The sequence below is a fragment of the Bidens hawaiensis genome, unplaced genomic scaffold, assembly GCF_021521415.1.
Source record: "Bidens hawaiensis isolate Kalapana, Puna unplaced genomic scaffold, B.hawaiensis_p1.1 tig00030840_1, whole genome shotgun sequence".
In the NCBI taxonomy this organism is placed as follows: domain Eukaryota; kingdom Viridiplantae; phylum Streptophyta; class Magnoliopsida; order Asterales; family Asteraceae; genus Bidens; species Bidens hawaiensis.
In genome coordinates, this window is record NW_027495170.1 from 2,355 (window position 1) to 21,236 (window position 18,882).

Below are 18,882 nucleotides of genomic sequence, written 5' to 3' on the forward strand. Positions count from 1 at the left end.
TACCGAACCGAAACTAAATAAACAATAACATGGGCGTTACGGTGACGAGGCGTTGCATTTTTAATTGGTGACACTTAAATTCATTACTGGAATTAAATCTAAAACTCAATTTACTCAAATTATTATACTTAAAAAAAACCTATAAAGAATCTAGATTGAAAAAAATAATGATGCATATGAAGAGCACTGCAGCACCCGGGTTTTGCTGACCGATTTTACCGCGCAACACGCGGGTAAATCAGACGAGTGACAACGAAAGGTTTGCACATCTTTAGAACTTAAAACCAATGTTCGAGTCAGACTCAAAATGAGCAGCTTTTTATTACTGACCAAAAAGTACAATCACCTTTTTGTGTTTTTTTTTTCCTGTAACTTTATTCAACAACAAATATTCTAAAAATGATGAAAAGCTATAATATCAAAATGATAATCTAATTATTGAAATAAAAACAATTGAGAAGGCTTAGCAATTAATATGAGCCACCATTTGTTTATGATTGATGCAAAGGGAGAATTTAGAAAATTCATTTACATACCATGTATATGTCCATCGGGCGGGCCCACTGCTAAGTCATTCGTTTGGGATACCAACACTTGACTTATCAAGCATTCGAACATTATACTTTTCATAAACTCGGGTCCGGTTCTCGGCCCACCATTGTTCAGCTTGCTTCTCACAGAACCGCTTTCGGCTGCAAATCGAGTAGGTTTTTAAATAAATCAGGATTTTAATAGGCGTGTTGGTCGAGTAATAGGTCTAAACGAGTTTCAATATTGTTCAATACTTTTAAAAGGGAATATTCCACTTACACCTTTTTTAATAACAAAAACCGCTCAAGTTTCAATATTGTTCCATTTTATAAAAGAAAATTTATAAACGTTTGCTTTATTTCTTAAATAAAATGACCTAAATGAAGCATACATGTAACTTGGTTACTATTTATTGATTATTTCTTCAAGTTTTACTTGAAGCAGAAAGTAATTGCGAAGAAAAAGAAAATTTACCAAATAATAACAAAGTTTCAGAATTGTTCCATTTAAGTCAACTTGAAAAAAGTAATCACTATAATTCCATTTAAGTCACGTAAAAAAATTAACGTTTATAACAACAATGGAACAATATATGAAACTTGAGTGGTTTTTATAGCTAAAAGAAGTGCGAACAGAACTTGATTATACCTACCTAAACCATATTACCAAAATAATAATCTATCAGTTTATAACTACCTAAACCACATACAGCACTTACAGAGAATACAAGCTGGAAAAGGCATACCTGAAGCGAACCCTTTTAAGATCTTTAATGCCTCCAGGTAAAGATGTGAGAGTAATATAAACACCGGGTTCATCCTGCTCAACCCATTCATCAACACCATTCTGAGATTCACCATTGTTGCTTCTGCTACTATTTCTTGCTGCTGCTGCTGCTGACTGGACCGGTTTATTTTGGGTTAAGCTGTGGTTATTAATGGTGTTTGGTTTTAATGGGCTGTTTGAATCGTTGGAATCTGGTTCGTCATATGGCATTGTTTGACCATGAGACTGGTCAACTGGATCAACTGACTCAACTCGGGTGTTTGATGTAATATCGGCCGAAGAAATATTGGAAGTAAGTGAAGGAGATTTGATGTTCCTGGCAGCTTCCACAGGTAACCTTTCTGCCATTTCTTTTAGCTATTTATTGTGCATACAAAAAAAGAAAAAAAATCAGTTATTTGTTGCTTCGTCGAGATTAAGGGAATTGCAAAAAATTAATACCGAGTATATCCCATTCACACTCTCATATAGGCATGTAAACAAACCTAACATTCAGTGAACAACGTAAAGCTCGTCTATATAATAAACAAACAAACATAACGAGCAAACATGAATACTTGTCTCGTTCAGTCATTTATGTTTGTGAGCGTTCGTCTACGTCCGTTCATTTAAATCCGTTTATGTTTGTTCGTTTACGCTTGTTTAAGTTCTTTCGTTTACATTTGCTAATATATTCAATTATTCATTAATAGATTTTGACTCATTGCAACTTAATATGGTTTTAATAACTTTTTTGGGCTGACACATTGTTCCTCACATTACTTTTAATTAGTTTTAGCTCAGTTATTTTCATTCATGAACCGTTCGTTTATACGCTTAATGAACGAACACAAACAAACATGTTCATTTTGTTAACGAACAAACACAAACACGAACAAGAAAACCCTGCTCATTTAATTGTTCATGTTCAGTCATTTGTTTACTTAAAGTTTAAAGCTCGAACACAAACATGCTCCGTTCGTGTTCGTTCAGTTCATTTACAAACCTACTCTTATATCTTAATGCAAGTTTTAAGGTAAGGGTGTAAATGCCATAAATTTGAAAATGGATGCATTTGATGTTATGATTTTACTTACTTGGGAGGTAAGTGATTTAATGACTTCTTTTGCAGCTATACATTTTGAGCTCTCTTCCTTTGCAATAGCCATTGCCTCCTTTAACTGTTTAGAAGTTCTTTCAAGTTCAATCTCTTGAAGTTGTGCTTTACGAGTTAGATTTTCCACCTGCAATAATTTTATATATTTTGGTAATTATGCCACATAGCCAAGGATCAGATTCAAATATTAACATAGTAAGCATCTACATACCCAGGCTCTTAGTTTTACAACCTCTTGGCTGGTGTCATCGCTTGTTGTCTTGACATCTTCGATTACAACTTTTGGTGAGGATAACCCACCCAAGGTTGGGGTTGGGGTAGTTGAACGAGGAGGGCTGGGACGTCTAGATATTGGAGATGTAGCTCGAGAAACAATTCTTGAACCAGGAACTGAAGCCGAGAAGAACTTTCTAGATGATTCTAGAACAGGGTTGAGTGCCTTGGATATGTTAAGACCTCCCCATTGAGAGCTTCCATTAGGAATCGGTGACACACGTCTGCTATTAAACTCGAGTTTCTTGTTACGTTTCGAAGTCCGGTTTTCGATTGGTTTAAACGATTCGATCGATGAAAATCTAGCAAGACGAGGGCGGACACTAGTATCTGATTTATTATAATTTTTGTTTAGATCATTCGCACTTCCTTTTTTACTCACTAACAATGCCACGTCAGCATCTACAGGTTTGTTCAACTTGTTATAACATGTATCACAAACGCGATACGGTTTGTTCGGGTTTAACGCCATAGATGCTCTTAATGACTTCTTGCTACTACACGAATGACAGAAAACGAGTCCGCAATTATAACAATTATGTCGTTTACGTTTGAAATTAAACGGTAGCCTACATCCGGAACACATAGACTGGTCGGTTCCTGATACCCACTTATGAAGACATATAGCTGCAGTAAAATTAGTACCACAAGCTATACTTTTAACTTGTTTGTCTTTTAGTGATTCCACTAAAGTTGGAATATTCCTATCACTTATATCTCCATGACCAAGTCTACCGTTAGCACCTTTACCCCATGTATAAACTTCGGTCCTCGATGTTAAAACCGCAACATGAAACGCCCCACATGCGATTTCCTCAACAAAATTCTTTAACAGTTTTCCCTCAACACAATTCGGGGTTTTACCATCGGCTTGAGGATTCCCAAGTTGACCATAGACTTGACTTCCCATTGTGTATACATGACCTAAAGTTGTAAGTGCAACCGTCATACTATGTCCACAGCTAACTTGACAAAAATTCGGGTCAGCGAGTGCAGCAACGCAAGTGGGGACGAGTTTCGTTTCTTTATCACCGTGACCGAGCCGATACTTATCACCATCACCCCATGTAAACAATTTTCCCGAAGAACAGTTACTTGAATTCGAATTCCCGACCATAACTTCCACAACGGCAGCCATATGCCATACACCACATGCGGCTCTAACGGTCCTATGTCCTTTCAACGATTCAACTTTGCGAGGCTTCGAAACGCTTTCTCGGTCTCCATGTCCTAAAACACCAAACGTCCCGTCACCAAAGGTGAATAACTGGCCCGCAGAGGTCACGAAAGCAGTATGAAATGGTCCGCATGAGATGAAGCTGACATGGATACCTTCTAACGGGCCGTTGACCCGTTTAGGAACCCAATGGCTGACTTCATTTCCGTGCCCAAGAATACCAAACTGGCCAGCTCCCCATGTATAGAGATCACCTGAGAGTGTAACCGCACATGTGTGATACTCGCCACACGCTACAAGCTCGATATTGGTGTTAACGAGCGAATCGATAAGTTTTGGGTGTGAAACGTTTGAATCGACTCCGTGCCCGAGTCGGCCACCAGATTCCTCGCCCCAAGAAAAGATCTCACCTTGTTTGGTTACTAATGCGGCGTGTCTTGCACCGCAAGCAATGTTTTGAACATCAAGTACAACTGCAGATTCTAAGGGTTTCGGGAATAGCGAGTCGGTTTTAGAATTGGGTCCACTGTCTGTGGTGATTTCGCCCCAAAGGAAAACGTCACCTAACGCATCCCCATCATCATGACCAGAACCTTGACTTGATGAGCTAACAGCACTTGATAAGCTGACTCGAAAGGCGTCTACACCTGTTATTGCTCCCTTATTTTGGTGACTATCAGAGCCTCGGGAAGATAACGAATTGACAGAATTAGTGGTGGAATCTGAAGGGAAGAAACTGCCACCTTTTGGAGGAATGCTATAATAAAAGCTCATGTCTGAAACGTTTTTAGGAGGGCTTCCGTATGGACTTTGAAGAGGGAGCTGATCACCTGTGTCCTGAATGAGAAAAACATTACAAATATCCGGTAAACGAACCGAACATTCGTTACTTCATTTATGTTCATTTATTTAATTAACAAACGAACATGAACGAAGTTTTTTGTTTACTTAGTTAAACAAACAAACATGAGTGCTTGGCGCGTTCGTTAGGTTTGTTCATTTACGTTTATTTATATATTCACTTAATTTTTTAGGCTCATTGTAGTTTAGTCTAAATGAAATTAAGATATCACACATTACAATTTAGTAAAGTTTTATTAATGTTTAGGTTCAATAGATGGATGTTCAGTTTACTTTTAATTGGTATTCGCTCAGTTATGTTTGTTTGTTTACGCCCATGAACCGTTCGTTTACATTACTAATGAACGAACATAAACAAACGCAAAAAAGTTCAAATGAACGAATACAACATGCTTTGTTCGTGTTTGTTTGGTTCTTTTACAAGCCTAATTTGAACTACATGTGGATTGAATAGATTAGGCAGGCAAGCGTCACCCAATGTCTATGCACAAAACCTCCTAAATTCAACTCTTCATAGATTCAGATTGTTATTGTAATATGAATGCTTCATTGTTATAACTAACTCACTATGTACTTGATAATAATTAGTGTCAAATATGCCAATAAAACTATAGCATTTCAACTAGGCATGTAAACAAACCAAACATTTAGTGAACTGTTCGTAAAATGTTTGGCGATAAGTCCGTTTGTGTTGTTTGTTTATTAGAACGAACATAAACACAACTTTGTTTCATTTAAACATACTAACGAACATGAATGCATTTCTCGTTCGTTCATCTACGTTCGTGAACGTTCATTTATGCGCGTTCATTTATGTCCATTCGCTTACGTTTGTTCATTTACATTCGTTTATCAAGTTATTTATTACTAATATTACAAATTTTAGAACCCTTTGTTAGTTTTAAACTGGTGGATGTAATATTATTGGTATTTTAGAGTTCAATTTGGATATTCACGTTTAATTTTAATTGATGTACGTCGTTCGTTCGTTTATCAAGTTATTTATTACTAATATTACATATTTTAGAACCCTTTGTTAATTTTAAACTGGTGGGTGTAATATTATCGGTATTTTAGACTTCAATTTGCATATTCACGTTTAATTTTAATTGATATACGTTTATGTCCGTGAACCGCATGTTTAGAACATTAAAGAGCAACATAAACAAATACGAAACATTCATTTTCTTAAAGAACGAACACGAACAAAAAAATTTGTCCGTTTTGAGTGTTCGTTCGTTTGTTTGGTTAAAATAAACAAACAAAAACGAGCATCCTCCGTTTGAGTTCTTTTGGTTCATTTACAAGCCTAATTTTAATAATACTCCAACTCTTTCAATATGCATTATAGATACACATTGGGTGACTCTGGACATGTTTCCTTTAAGCTAACTTTTATTTTTAAAATTTACCTGTTTGACATGTTGCATTAAACATAAAATGGATCAAAATTGCAAGCTCAGATGGGCAGAACTATACATGAAGGGATAAACATATATGCTTATCATGTATGAAGGTTCAAATATAATATTCAAAGAATATCAAGCAAAGAAGAGAATATGTACCTTGTATGAACCATCACCACTACCAAATGGAGAATGTAAAGGTGAGCTTCTGCATGTATAGGTCCGGGGGCTATTAGCCTCAGATGGGATTCCATCACTCCTTGATCCCGTTCTCCACTTTCTTTGAGTTCCACGTGATATTAGTGCTTTAAGACCACTAAACCATACCTCTGCTTCATCCTTATCCTTGCAGATCTAGAAAAATAAACAAGTCACCAAGTTTAACATTATTAATAGGGTCATAAAAGTAAAAATCTTCCTAATTGGCAAAAATACAACTATGTAAATAATTAGGAGTATCAAGAAAGTTAATGAAATTCTTACCAAATCAAGAGACCTGTCATCATATATCAGAGAGAATGACTGATACTCCTTCTCGGGACGCAGATACCTTTGAAAGATTGGCTAGTCAAAAGAAGAAAATCAACATAATATGTTAATCCATTATCATGAAAATGGAAAAGCTTAGAATTACAAATTGGGTGAAGTATGTCTATGCATATGCATACCATACAAGCAGGTATATCCGATATTATTTATCTTATTTTTCAGAAACTAAAACTAAATATGGAAGCAATGCAGAGTTTTTAGCATCCATATCAGTTGTTACTAGAAGCAAAAGGTAATTTCCCATAAATGAAAAAACTTACGGTTCGTTGCCCTGAAACAATTCTGGATACATGGCTTAGCTTAAGGTGCTTTTCCTCTTTCCCAGAAAACCATATGAGAACTGATTCATCCTGGAAAATCAGATGAAATAAAAAATTATCAAGTAGTGACTATCAGATACCAACTATAGTTGAATGCATTATTAAGTTTTAGAAGGTGATATATCATTCACCGCACAAACTTTAAGCAGCAAATACTACAAGAAAGGGGAATGAAGATGTGTATATGATAAAAACAACAAATACTATAGACGTGATAAAAGCAACTCAAACTTACATTAGATAGCCTGAAGGGACAAAACTTAGGTTTCCCTCTTCTCCCGTATTTGAGAAGATAAGCCCCTTTCTTCAGAGCAGTAATTGCCTGCAATAAATATCAATTAAAGAATATATGAAAAATTTAATGCTAGAGAATGAACTTCTAAATATGCTCATCTCTATTTGGCAAGATAGTTATAATTTTATATTTTATGCATTCTTCCTACAGGTGATTTAAGTTACAGCCATGCAAAATACTAAAATAGTGTTCATTTCATGTTTTGATGACATTCAGATGTCAGATTCAAAAGTTAAGTGATCGTGTCATCATAAGCTTGTGATTACCTTATCTGATCATTTTATAAACAATAGTTACTGTAAAATTTAGGTAAGTACACATACTGTTATGTGTGGTTTCTTTCTGCATTTGATTATTATATAAGAAAAGCATTTACACTGAGCCTGCCACATTAGCTTTTTGATTGATATAAATATGGCAAAGTGCCTGCAATCATGAGCATTTATTTGAATTTGAAGACATGGGCACAGAGAGATAAAGCCAAAGATGGCATCTTACTAGGTAAGCTAGGGATATTATTGTTCTAACACTTTCTATATTCTGGTGATTTCCAGAGCATGTTACAACAACCGTGGTATCACTTACTGATCACTATCCATCATTTCAAAGAATTCTTGCCTACTACGGTAAACTTGAAAACAACACTACATTTAATAAGTTTATGTAAAGTTTAGTGTGACCAATGAAAGAAGTTAGCACAGTTATATTGGCAGGAAACTAAAGCATCGTGTCAGGCGTGCTCTAGAGAAAAATTACCATCTGACTGTCTATCCATCTGTCACTTAGACTTTTGTCAATTTATGTATGCAGTATAGGCCTAAATGTGTGCAGGCTTTTAATAGGGTTAACTTGCCCAAAAAAAAAAAAACTTTAAAACTTCACTTGTAATGTAACAAACTCTAAAAAAATGTCATTTAACATATCAAGAGAAGTGGTGAGAAAATTCAAATTCACACTAGCAGCCATAAAAGTCTACTGCTACGAACATATAGCTAGCATTAGATCAAACAGAATCAAGGAACACATGAAACAGTCAACACAACACTTAACTCTAAGGTATCTACGGTTTCTTTCCTGGCCTAATATAACAAATATCTTTAAAAGAAACAATAGATTACCACTTACCTAAATAATAAAAATAATAATAACAACAACAACAACAATAATAATAATAATTGTTGATTAATTTATCAAGGGGCAGGGCAGGGCAGGGCAGGGCAATAGCAAATGAATCATGTATTAGTCAATTTAGTCCTAAAACCCTAGCAATCATAAATGAAATGAAATGAAGCTACCTGCTCAACGTCTCTTTCAACTACTACTAGTCCACCACCTCCAGCACGCGGAGTCTGCATCATCTACAGAATCTTCATCCAAAACCAAAACCTAGCTACCAATCAATCAATCGCAATCCGTTGCTCAACGTTAACGTAAGCAGCAGCACCGATTGATAATCGTAAAGTTGAGTGAATTTGCAGATGTAATTTGACTGACGGCTGGCAGTTAGATCAGGATGACGAAAGAAAAGAAATGTGTTTGTGCGTGATTGATCTTGTAACGTAATTTAGTAATCACAATCAGCAGCAGCAGCAGCTCTGTATAGGAGAGGAGGACTTCAGGCACACCTTTAACTTAACTCTGTCAAATACAACCAGGGTTAACTCTGCTAAAACCATCCATCGTATTCTATTCCATCAAATATCAAATAATATAAATAACAAATCATCATATCATAAATACAAATAATATTCTTCTCTTTTTTTTTTACTTTTAATTCCTCCCATTTGTTACGAGAGGCACGATGTTTAAATACTTTGCTTTTATAACAACCAACCCGTTGGTAATATAGTATATTATAGATATATATGCAACCTGCTTACAATTCATAGAACCGCTCCCCTTTATATCGAAAATGATAAGGTATTATTATCATGGCTTGTTGCTGCATTTGGAAGTTGGCAAACGAAACAGCTTTTCAAATCAAGGAAATTTTGACTTCTAAGGTGATTGAAGACATCAAATCCTCGGTGTTCCACTGTCTGAGTAATAGGTCTTCGATTAAATCGTTAATGTGGAAAGAGTAGTGTAGTTTTTCTTTTTAGTTCTGGTGCCTTGGTGGCTCTAGCTACTTCTTGTATAATGAAAGTCGTTCGAAAAGTCATTCGGAAAAAAAGGACGTAATTTAGAAAAACATCATATATTTTTAGTTTGCTGGTTTGAATACTCGTAATGAAACTCATCAAAGTAATATTTAACCAATAAAATGACATAAATGTAGTAAATAAACCACTTATAAGATCAGTGAAATTTAGCAAGATAAACATATATGATTAGTAAAATTTAGCACAATAACGTATGGTCAATCAAAAAATAAGTTATTCACATTATGACACTTGTTAGCCGGTTTATCGGTTTAACCATCAATATTTTAAAAAATCGTCCAACCTAAAAGAAAGAGTTAATTACTTCTTTTGGTCGCATTGCTTAGAAGTATAAAACCGGTGAAGAGCCAGGTTTTTGGTCCGCCCTGCTGGATCTATCCGATTATATAGACATTGACTGTTATAATGTTAAGTTGACAAAATCGGTATAACAAATTTTTTTAAATAGAATTATATATGTATTTTGTAATATACAGGTTATTTTACATGTTAATTTCTCAAAATAACCTATTACCTCTTAAACTAAAGAATCTATAATTCTTTAAAAAAAAAGATTAATATTTGTGATATATAATAACATTACAAGCTAGAATAATAATAATAATAATAATAATAATAATAATAATAATAATAATAATAATAATAATAATAATAATAATAATAATAATAATAATAATAATAAAAGAAGAAGAAGAAGAAACCAATGGATTTAGCCACTAGTAATCATCCTTAAAAGAACATAAGAACATTCATGCATTCATAATATATTATTAAACACAACGAAGTCACAAAACCACTTCAAAGTTGATAGAGATAGTTGAGATATCACATAAAATTTTACTATGCAAAAGTGTGGTCCAGATGGTTTTAGACACCCCATGATCGATCCACAGTTCCAAAGTCCTACCATGGCCGCTCACACAATTTTTTTTTCCGCACAATACAATTTTTTTTGTTTTTTTAAACAATTCCCTAAATCTATGGACGAGGGAGACAATAGATCCCATAGAGTGAGTTGCTTTCAGAACTTCCGGGGCTATTCTTTTATTTTTTTTTCTCAAACTAAACTTACAATTTATAAGAAAATAATGCATCAAATTATAAAACTCAATGGACTTCCGGTTTTGCTAACACAAAGTAGATCATTTCTTTGAAAATACTTCAAACATACGGGTAATGATTTACAAAACTTTATGCCTATACCCATAATGATGAAGTCTAGCACTAAATTTCTTACTGTAATTTCAAGACTTCAAAACATATTGGAAGACCTTTTATAGAAAGGGTTGCATTAAACATAAATTTCAAGATTTTTGAATGACTTAAGTCACATGCAAAAAATATATAGAAATAAAGGTGGGAGGAGTGTTCAACTAAGGTACTTTAAGTTTCATCAATCCTGCACTGGCATGTTATTTAGATTATCAACTACCCTAAAGCACCTTAATACATATAGTACTCATCTCAAATATCCTAAAACCATTTTTTGCTTTTTTTTTATAAATAGTTAAAAAGATGAAGGATTGGCTGAGGACCCACTTTCAAATCCCCATCTCCATAACCCTAATTAGTTAGTCGAACCTAATTACCAGTTTACCACTATCCTAAATGAATACCCTAATAACAAGGAAATGGGTAGTGTACCCTAAGAGGGTAGTCGTATAGTGCCCCTCCTACCATAAGAATAGTCGTCCATACAAAGAATATGGTTGGTTTGCTTAAAAGGATACTTTTTTATATCTTATAAGAATGATGTCATACATAGACTCTTTGAAATCAAAATTCACTTAACTTCATATTGTTTAATAGTGTAGTATAAAATGCATTCATTTCCTTTATATTAACATAATCTATGATACTATAGTGAATTGATCAACGACGTACAAGTCTATGTTCCGTTGTAAACACGCAAAGCCATGAGTGCTTAGAAAAAGCTTAACTGGGCCTCATCAAATGGTCCTTGCCTTTTTAACATGTCCATGTTCATGCCCCATGATATGATAGCCTTTTCATCGTATTTCAAAATCAAACCAAGCATTGCCACAATCCTAAAGACTAAAATGTAGTCCTTTCCATTTCTTTAGCACACTTTTTGGTACATCATGCAATAGAAGTTGTACATAGCTTCATCTTTTTCTTTTTTCTGGTGTCCCCCAATGGGCCTCAGATGGGAGGTTTAACCAAACTCTATAGACACAATTATTGTTTCATTAAGATCCATGTTTATGTAGGTACGAATTAATGGCTCATTAAACCAATTATAATGTATCTCAAACCCATCATCTCTTTCCCAAGTATAGAATTGATGGCTCATCAGTCCGCCACATCAGTCCCAACCAGGAGACCCCCCTAGGAGGAAACCCACCAAAGGTGAGTAAACCCCCTTACTCAACCTGTCTTGTCAAGTGGGACTTGAACCCAAATAACAACACATTTTTGTGACTCAAATCTCTTAATAGGCATTGGTTCATCAGTAAGTTAACTGTAACACAAAAGCTTCAAAAGAGCATCGTGAAGTTATGTCAACATTTAATTATATTAAACAATCGAGCTTCATAAGCACGAATTTGGACAAAAGCCGATCATATATACACCTTCAAAAAGAAAAATCAAGCAGCTCGATAGATCGGTTTCAACTTCAAACTCAACCTCCAAGGATTTAAACTATTAAACAACTAGATTTTGATTCAACAACACAATAGCTTCTCATTCGCCTGAAGAAGTAGTTTCTGCAGTTTCATCATCGCTAAAACTAGAAGTCATCTGTGCAGTTGACCTAAAAATACATAGAATCATAATTTCAGTTTTCAAAACTTGTAATCCCATATTGTAATAATATAGTTATTACAATAATATTTGATAAATCTCGAGAATGGTTTTGAGAAAAGAATCTGTTAAGCGTCTAAAGTATAAGCGTTAACCTTTTAGTCTTGTTGGCCACAGGAGGAAAGTCAACCAACGGCTCTTTCCTTGGATACACTTGATTATGCATTAAGTCACCCCTATTTCTCTTAGTAACCTTCAATGGTAAAAATATATATAAAAGTCACATTTAGACTGCATTAATGTTATGAAGGACCTGTTTACACTGAATCAGTACTCACCCTCATTTCATTTCCGGGATGAATATTTTGAGAAACCATTTGAGAGTATTCATCAATTCCTCTTCTTTCTCTGTCAAATTCATCAACCTGCACAAACCATTCGTTAGAGCAATAACGTCTTTCCAGAAAATATAGCAAAACTGGGAGACCAGGTAATATTTAACATTCACCCGTTTGTATAAGAATGGACCAATTCATCTTATTGAAAACGGGTCAAATGTAGAAAACTAGCTATGCAAAGGCTTGTAAACTAACAGAACAATCAGTGAATCGTTCGTGAATCGTTTGGCAGAAAGTTCGTTTATTTAATAAAGAATGAACATGGACAAATTCTTTTGTTAATTTAGTTAAACGAACGAACATAACACGTCTCATTCGTTTATGTTCGTTCGTTTACCATCTATGTTTGTTACGTTTGTATAAGTTTGTTCTTTTACGTTCGTTAATATATATGTTAAAATTTTTTAAGTCCATTACAATTAAGTACAGTTTTAACAGCTTTTAGGCCCAGAAATGGTTCACAGTTACTTCTAATTGATTTTAGCTCACTTATGTTACGCTTGTGAACCATTCGTTTATACTTTTAATGAACAAAAATAAGCATAAACACGCCCATTTTTTAGCAAACGAACACAAACAAGAAAACTCCATTCGTTTAACTGTTTGTGTTAGATCATTTGTTCGTTTATATGAACAAACGCAAACACAACCATTTCACGTCTGTTCAGTTCGTTTACAACCTTACATATATCTAATCATGTTAACTAAAAAAAACTAACTTTACTTTTATAATATAGTTTTATCAAATCTATAAGTTAATTTGTTAAAAAAAACATCCTGTTTTCACCCACACGTAGTAGATTTATTCATTTTGCCACATGTGCGAAACGTCAATAAAGAAGAATTTAAGGTTAGACCAGACCTTATGAGCCTTTCTGGAAAGCCCTCTATCTTCAAGTTGAAGAATTTCACCGCGCTTAAACGTGAAATCAGAAGTCAAAGGGTCAACATGCTCTCTATAATTAACCTTTGTGGGCCTGTTATGAGTGTAACTCTCTGCTTGCTTACCATCAAAGTTTTTTCCGTACCCAATTAGATGATGATTAGATGAAGAATCTGGTCTCCTAATTACCCCAGGACCATGTTTTATTCTTGTCTCAAATTGGTGGTCATGGAGTGAAGTTTCTCCAGCTGAGTCATCATGTACTACCGCCAAATGTAAACTCCTCTCGGGTATAGAATGCCTACTTTGATTAGAAACAGGAGGTGTTGACTTATATTGACTTTTTTCATGATTCTTGGATGCGTGCCTTATATCTATGCCTGATGGTTTGACTAAATCCACGGGATCATAGCTCTTTGGATTGTATCTTTCATGCATCTGCAATTAGACAATATAATATTATAACCTCATAAAATAATATAGCATTGCATTGTCATATATCTGCATATGAAGGAGTAAAGTGTAAGCATCAGATTCTACAAAATTGGATGAGCCATAGAGAAGGTTACAAAATCATCTTATGATAGAGAGAACGTAAGTGGGGTAAACGGTTACAAAATCGTCTAATGTATTGCACTTAGAGCATTATGTACAAGTATACTATGTGTAGTTCTCGACATAATATTGATTCTGAAAACATCTCTCACACTATACATGTGTGCGTGTGCGCGCACGTGTGTATATTCTGTAGAATGCATAAATGTTCATGAGGGAGTAATTTTAACCTGTTTACTTATAAAGGAGACGAGTAGTGTTATGTTTATCAAATGGCCATATACATAATATAAAAAATATTAGCTTAATAGGAAAGAGCCAAACAGGTTGGAATTCAGCCAATGGGTATTTTGGATGCATGAAAAAACCTGAATAACTATATTTGAAAAATCAGATTACCACTGAAGTTATATATCTTTTGTTATCATATCTGATTGTGTGATACACTATGTATTTAAACAATTGCACAAATAGTGACTCGGATCGACACAACCCAATAAATACCACAAGCTGCTTATTTTTACTCGACAAATACCAAATTTAATCCAATCTATATGAAAAGTTCATGTTTTGAACCAATTCGTGTGAAAAAACTCTCATTTTCACCCAACACAAAAAAATCTAATTTTGAGTTTTTGACCCAACATCTATGCAGTCAATCTCGGTGGTATATCGGTGGTATCTCGGTTATCGGTCCTCATGTGAAATATCGGTCAGAATATAGGTACCGATAATATCAGCGATATTGACCGATTTTTCACCAATATTCCCGATATCAATGTTTTAAGTCTTAATTTTCAACTTTTAGTGTTTAATGTTGGTGTTTTGAGTCTTAATCAGTTCCTACTTGCTACAATTATTAGTGTTTTGCAAGTTACAAAAGGATAATTTGTTTAATTTGTTAATAGTAGGATAGTATATTGAATTGTTAGTGTTAAAGTGCTATATATATATATATATATATATATATATATATTTTGCATGATATTAAAATTACCGGTATCCCACCGATATCTCACCACGATAACCGATATCTCAAATATCGGTCCTCGACCGATATCCGATAGTTTCCCGCATTAACTGCTTAGACCCAACCCATATGAAAAATTCCCATTCTGGCCCAAGTAGTATGAAAAAATCCCATTTTGACACGTTACCCAACCCACCAATTTTTCTATTTCATTTTTAATGCCTAGGAGAAAATGTTCAATATTATCATATTGCACCATACAACGGTATTACATACCTATGCACATGAAAATCATCACCCATAGTCAAGATCCCCAACATCCAATTCCCACCCATCCTAAGTAACATTTAAATGTATGTACCACTATTCTTAATAGCAAAAACAATAACCTGAACTTGCTATCCAAAAAAGCATAATGAATCCATACCTTGCTTCCATTAGGAAACCGAAAAGTTCTAGATGCTTCTAGTGGATAAAGTGCAGTGCGGTCATCAACATAGTAAGATTCTGCAAGTATATCAGCAACTCACATTTTAAGAATCATAACATGATTAAGACAATCTATAATTAATAGCTAAAATTTAAACACTAAAACTACTTACGGTTGACTGGAAATTTGACCGGGTTCTCAAATGCACCAGGAGGAAGCGGCTCAAATTCAATACCAAGTGGCGGACCATCCTCCCTATAGTTCCTACCCAATTGCCTTTTGACAGCTGTAATCGCTGCATTCTCTACTTGACCCTTCACCTTTAGATATCCTGATGGGCCCGCCCTGCCCTTTACACTTTTCAAATCGTTAAAAGTTGGATACTTTGACGTCAACGTACCTAATCGGTCCACATTTTGAGAATAGAAATTATCATTCAATGGAGAGCTACTTCCAGAAGATGTGTCATCATCATCACCACCACCACCATCACCATTATCATTATCATCATCCTCATCCTCAATAATATTATTGTGATGACTTTGGTCAAACGGGACTTCTATTGGTAAGACTTCAGTAGTAAACCTTCTACTTTCAACTTCTTTTAACTCATAATGTCTGTTATCTCCTTGTTTGGTGCTGCCACATGAATCTTGTCTGAGTCCGCTGCCACGGTCCTGTATGACACCACTTGACCGGTCTTGTTTTCCGAGTGGGCCTACTTCATCGTTTAATCCTTTTTTGTCCTTTAGTCTCCTGTGACAAAACCACCCGGAAACTTGTTTTTCTGTCAGTCCTATTGACTCCGCGAGTTCTGCTTTCATTGTCTCTGTCGGATATTTATGTTCTGCAAAAAAAAGTATAGTTTTTTGTTACCGTGACATATTATATATTTAATGAAAATAGAAGTTGCAATATACCATTATAGTAGTTTTCAAGGGCTGTAATTTGAGCTTGTGTTTTGACAGTTCTCTTCGGTTTCTTTTCTGTACTAGCTCTATTTTCATCTGCATGAACTTCTTGAGGATCTACAGTATTAAATTAAAAAAGATTTATAAAAGTAAAATCATAGAGTGCGGACATTATAATAATCTTAATCCCTAAACATTCATAGAAGTTACTAAAACACATGTAAATTAATATTAATCAAAATTAATACATCGCACATTCAACATACACCACATAAGTTTAGAAAACTATATCAGAAACATATTCCTCTATTATGCTTCTTGAGAAACAATATTGAACAAATAAAGTAAATACAGATAATTTATTTCCAAAGTTTACCCTTTTGCTAGAAGAAGCAAAAGCTACTTTTATAGAGAGACGCGCCAACTTTTGAGTGGAAAGTAAGTTGGCCATTATACTCATCAAACGTTAAAAATCAGTCTTTTTGAAGTTCATTCAATCATGATCAGTGTGTAAATATGCTAACAAAAGAATTCATAGTCGTCACGTTTTAAAGAGGGCCAGTTATTGTTGTTTGCATCATCATTATTTCTGTTTAATACTGAAAAGTCCTGGGCAAATAATATGACATAACTGTCATCTGCAAATAATACAGATGTGACCCGTTAAATACAATGTGAATATAGGTTCATCACACAGGCGCCACATACTCCGAAGTACGGATATGGAAGCAATCAATCGAATTATAAGAACGAGTATGAGATTATAAACACTCGTTAGCACGTCATATTAATAATTACAATGTGAATATAGGTTCGTTTCATTAGAGGATGAATCATGTGTGTAGAATCAAACAATTAATGACTGCAAAATTAATAACATGACGCAGGCACACAGGTGCCACGTACTCTGAAATACAGAAGCAATCAATCATGCTACAAGAATGAGTCTGAAATTATAAATACTTCCTAACTACATTATCTTAAACACGCACCGTTTTCCATGTCCATAAATTCATTTTCAAACCACACAAATGGCAAATCATATACTAGTTATGTTCCTCACCGTAAAACAGCAACCTACTCTGCATTGTTTCGAACAAACATCTACGACCAAATAAGTTTCATTTACAACCAGAAGTCAGCTCTCTGTTGTTTGTTTTGCATAACAACCTAACCTTCTTTTCATAACTTCTTCATCCCTTTAATCCTTTCCAGATATTAGTCTCATGCAAACCCTAAATTAGACCAGCTTTAACCCCCCTAATTACAGAAACGCAATAAAGAAAAACAGGTACCAATTTGTTAAAATTATTCGGTACCGATCTCATCCCTCCCTACTAGTTTTGTTGTAACAGAAAACTGATATCTTAGTAAATAAATAAATCAATCAACACCAACTCCCCTATATCACACAGTTATCAATGCAGCAATAACAACAACAACAACAACAATAATAATAATAATAATAATAAGCAAATGATGCTTATGAGTAACAATCAGAAGCACACAATCGAGAATTGAAGAAGAAAAGGGTAGAAGTGATCTGGAGGATGGGCGTACCTTCCATTAGGGTTTATTTATTTATTGATTGTAGGCCATTGGTAAGTGCTAATAGTCGAGAAGAATGCAAGCGATGATTTGCGAAGTCGAATTAGGGTTTATTCGAATTGATTGTGATTGCCAACAAGCAAGAAGACGAAAGAGAACAAAAGGGGGTAACCAAAATGTTGATGTTGTTGCCGATTCAATTCAATTCAATTGAAGCAAGTTTTTTATTATTATTATTATTATACGTCAACCTTCAATTCAATACATGTCTTTTCTCCCAGTTTATTTATTTATTCAACTTTTATATCTCCAAAGTTTATGTATTCTTAGCTTTGTAGTAACAATATTCTAAGGAGACTACTTTTAACTTTATTCAATCAAGATAAAATATACGAGCATTAAGATCAACCGTTTCATATTTAGTTTACCAAGCAATCTGGTTATCTATTTTACTTTTAATTTTCTCTTATTTTGTTAAATGACTTTAAAGAAACGTATCAAAAGATCAAAGATACAATTAACCCTTAAAGAAAAGAAACTTGACAAGACTATTACTAAAAAAAATAATTACTTTAGTAAAGAAATTTATTATTGGTAATCCATCAGTTCATCAACAAGAAAAATAATTTACCTTAATAAAAGAAGAAAGAAAAATTGAAATTTTAATTATCAGTTGACACTCATTGCAATTCAATACATTGTCCTTTTCCCTTTTGTATGTGTTTTGTTTTGTTTATTTATTTCAACTTTCTTAATCCTTAATTCCAACTTTTATGTACTTTTATACTTATAAATGTATAAAGATAACATCTTTATAGCTTTGTAATAATATTTTAGGTGTATATTTAACTTTATTCGGTCAGTCAAAGTTTATTTTCCTATCATAAATACTAGCATTTAAGATCGACCGTTTCAAATAATTTGTAATTTTTTCATATAGTTATAAATGCTTTTTTTTTAATAAC

General features: G+C 34.1%; 2 protein-coding genes across 2 annotated transcripts; both read right to left on the minus strand.

Annotated features, from left to right (window-relative positions):
* Positions 1-308: 308 nt before the first annotated feature.
* Positions 309-8,649, minus strand: LOC143581258 (PH, RCC1 and FYVE domains-containing protein 1-like). Its single transcript, XM_077064081.1, has 9 exons — positions 8,590-8,649; positions 7,235-7,321; positions 6,940-7,029; positions 6,614-6,694; positions 6,290-6,484; positions 2,625-4,700; positions 2,394-2,540; positions 1,277-1,674; positions 309-692 (listed from the first exon to the last, which is right to left on the minus strand). Exons 1-9 carry the CDS (start codon positions 8,647-8,649, stop codon positions 572-574), a joined length of 3,255 nt encoding a protein of 1,084 aa, XP_076920196.1. The 3' UTR covers positions 309-571.
* A 3,215-nt stretch (positions 8,650-11,864) lies between these two features.
* LOC143581259 (uncharacterized) lies at positions 11,865-17,936 on the minus strand. Its single transcript, XM_077064083.1, has 8 exons — positions 17,930-17,936; positions 16,379-16,486; positions 15,631-16,305; positions 15,456-15,535; positions 13,483-13,941; positions 12,561-12,647; positions 12,378-12,475; positions 11,865-12,232 (listed from the first exon to the last, which is right to left on the minus strand). The coding sequence occupies exons 1-8, from the start codon at positions 17,934-17,936 to the stop codon at positions 12,163-12,165; spliced, it is 1,584 nt and encodes a 527-aa protein (XP_076920198.1). The 3' UTR covers positions 11,865-12,162.
* Positions 17,937-18,882: the final 946 nt, after the last annotated feature.

Coding starts and splice junctions, on each gene's coding strand:
- LOC143581258 (XM_077064081.1), bottom strand. CDS start 8,649: ATGCAGACTCCGCGTGCTGGAGGTGGTGGACTAGTAGTAGTTGAAAGA. Junction 7,322..8,589: donor TTGAAAGAGACGTTGAGCAG/GTAGCTTCATTT, acceptor TATTTATTGCAG/GCAATTACTGCTCTGAAGAA. Junction 6,695..6,939: donor TTGTTTCAGGGCAACGAACC/GTAAGTTTTTTC, acceptor TCTTTTGACTAG/CCAATCTTTCAAAGGTATCT.
- LOC143581259 (XM_077064083.1), bottom strand. Junction 13,942..15,455: donor GGTTTCCTAATGGAAGCAAG/GTATGGATTCAT, acceptor GTCTAATTGCAG/ATGCATGAAAGATACAATCC. Junction 12,476..12,560: donor ATCCCGGAAATGAAATGAGG/GTGAGTACTGAT, acceptor TTACCATTGAAG/GTTACTAAGAGAAATAGGGG.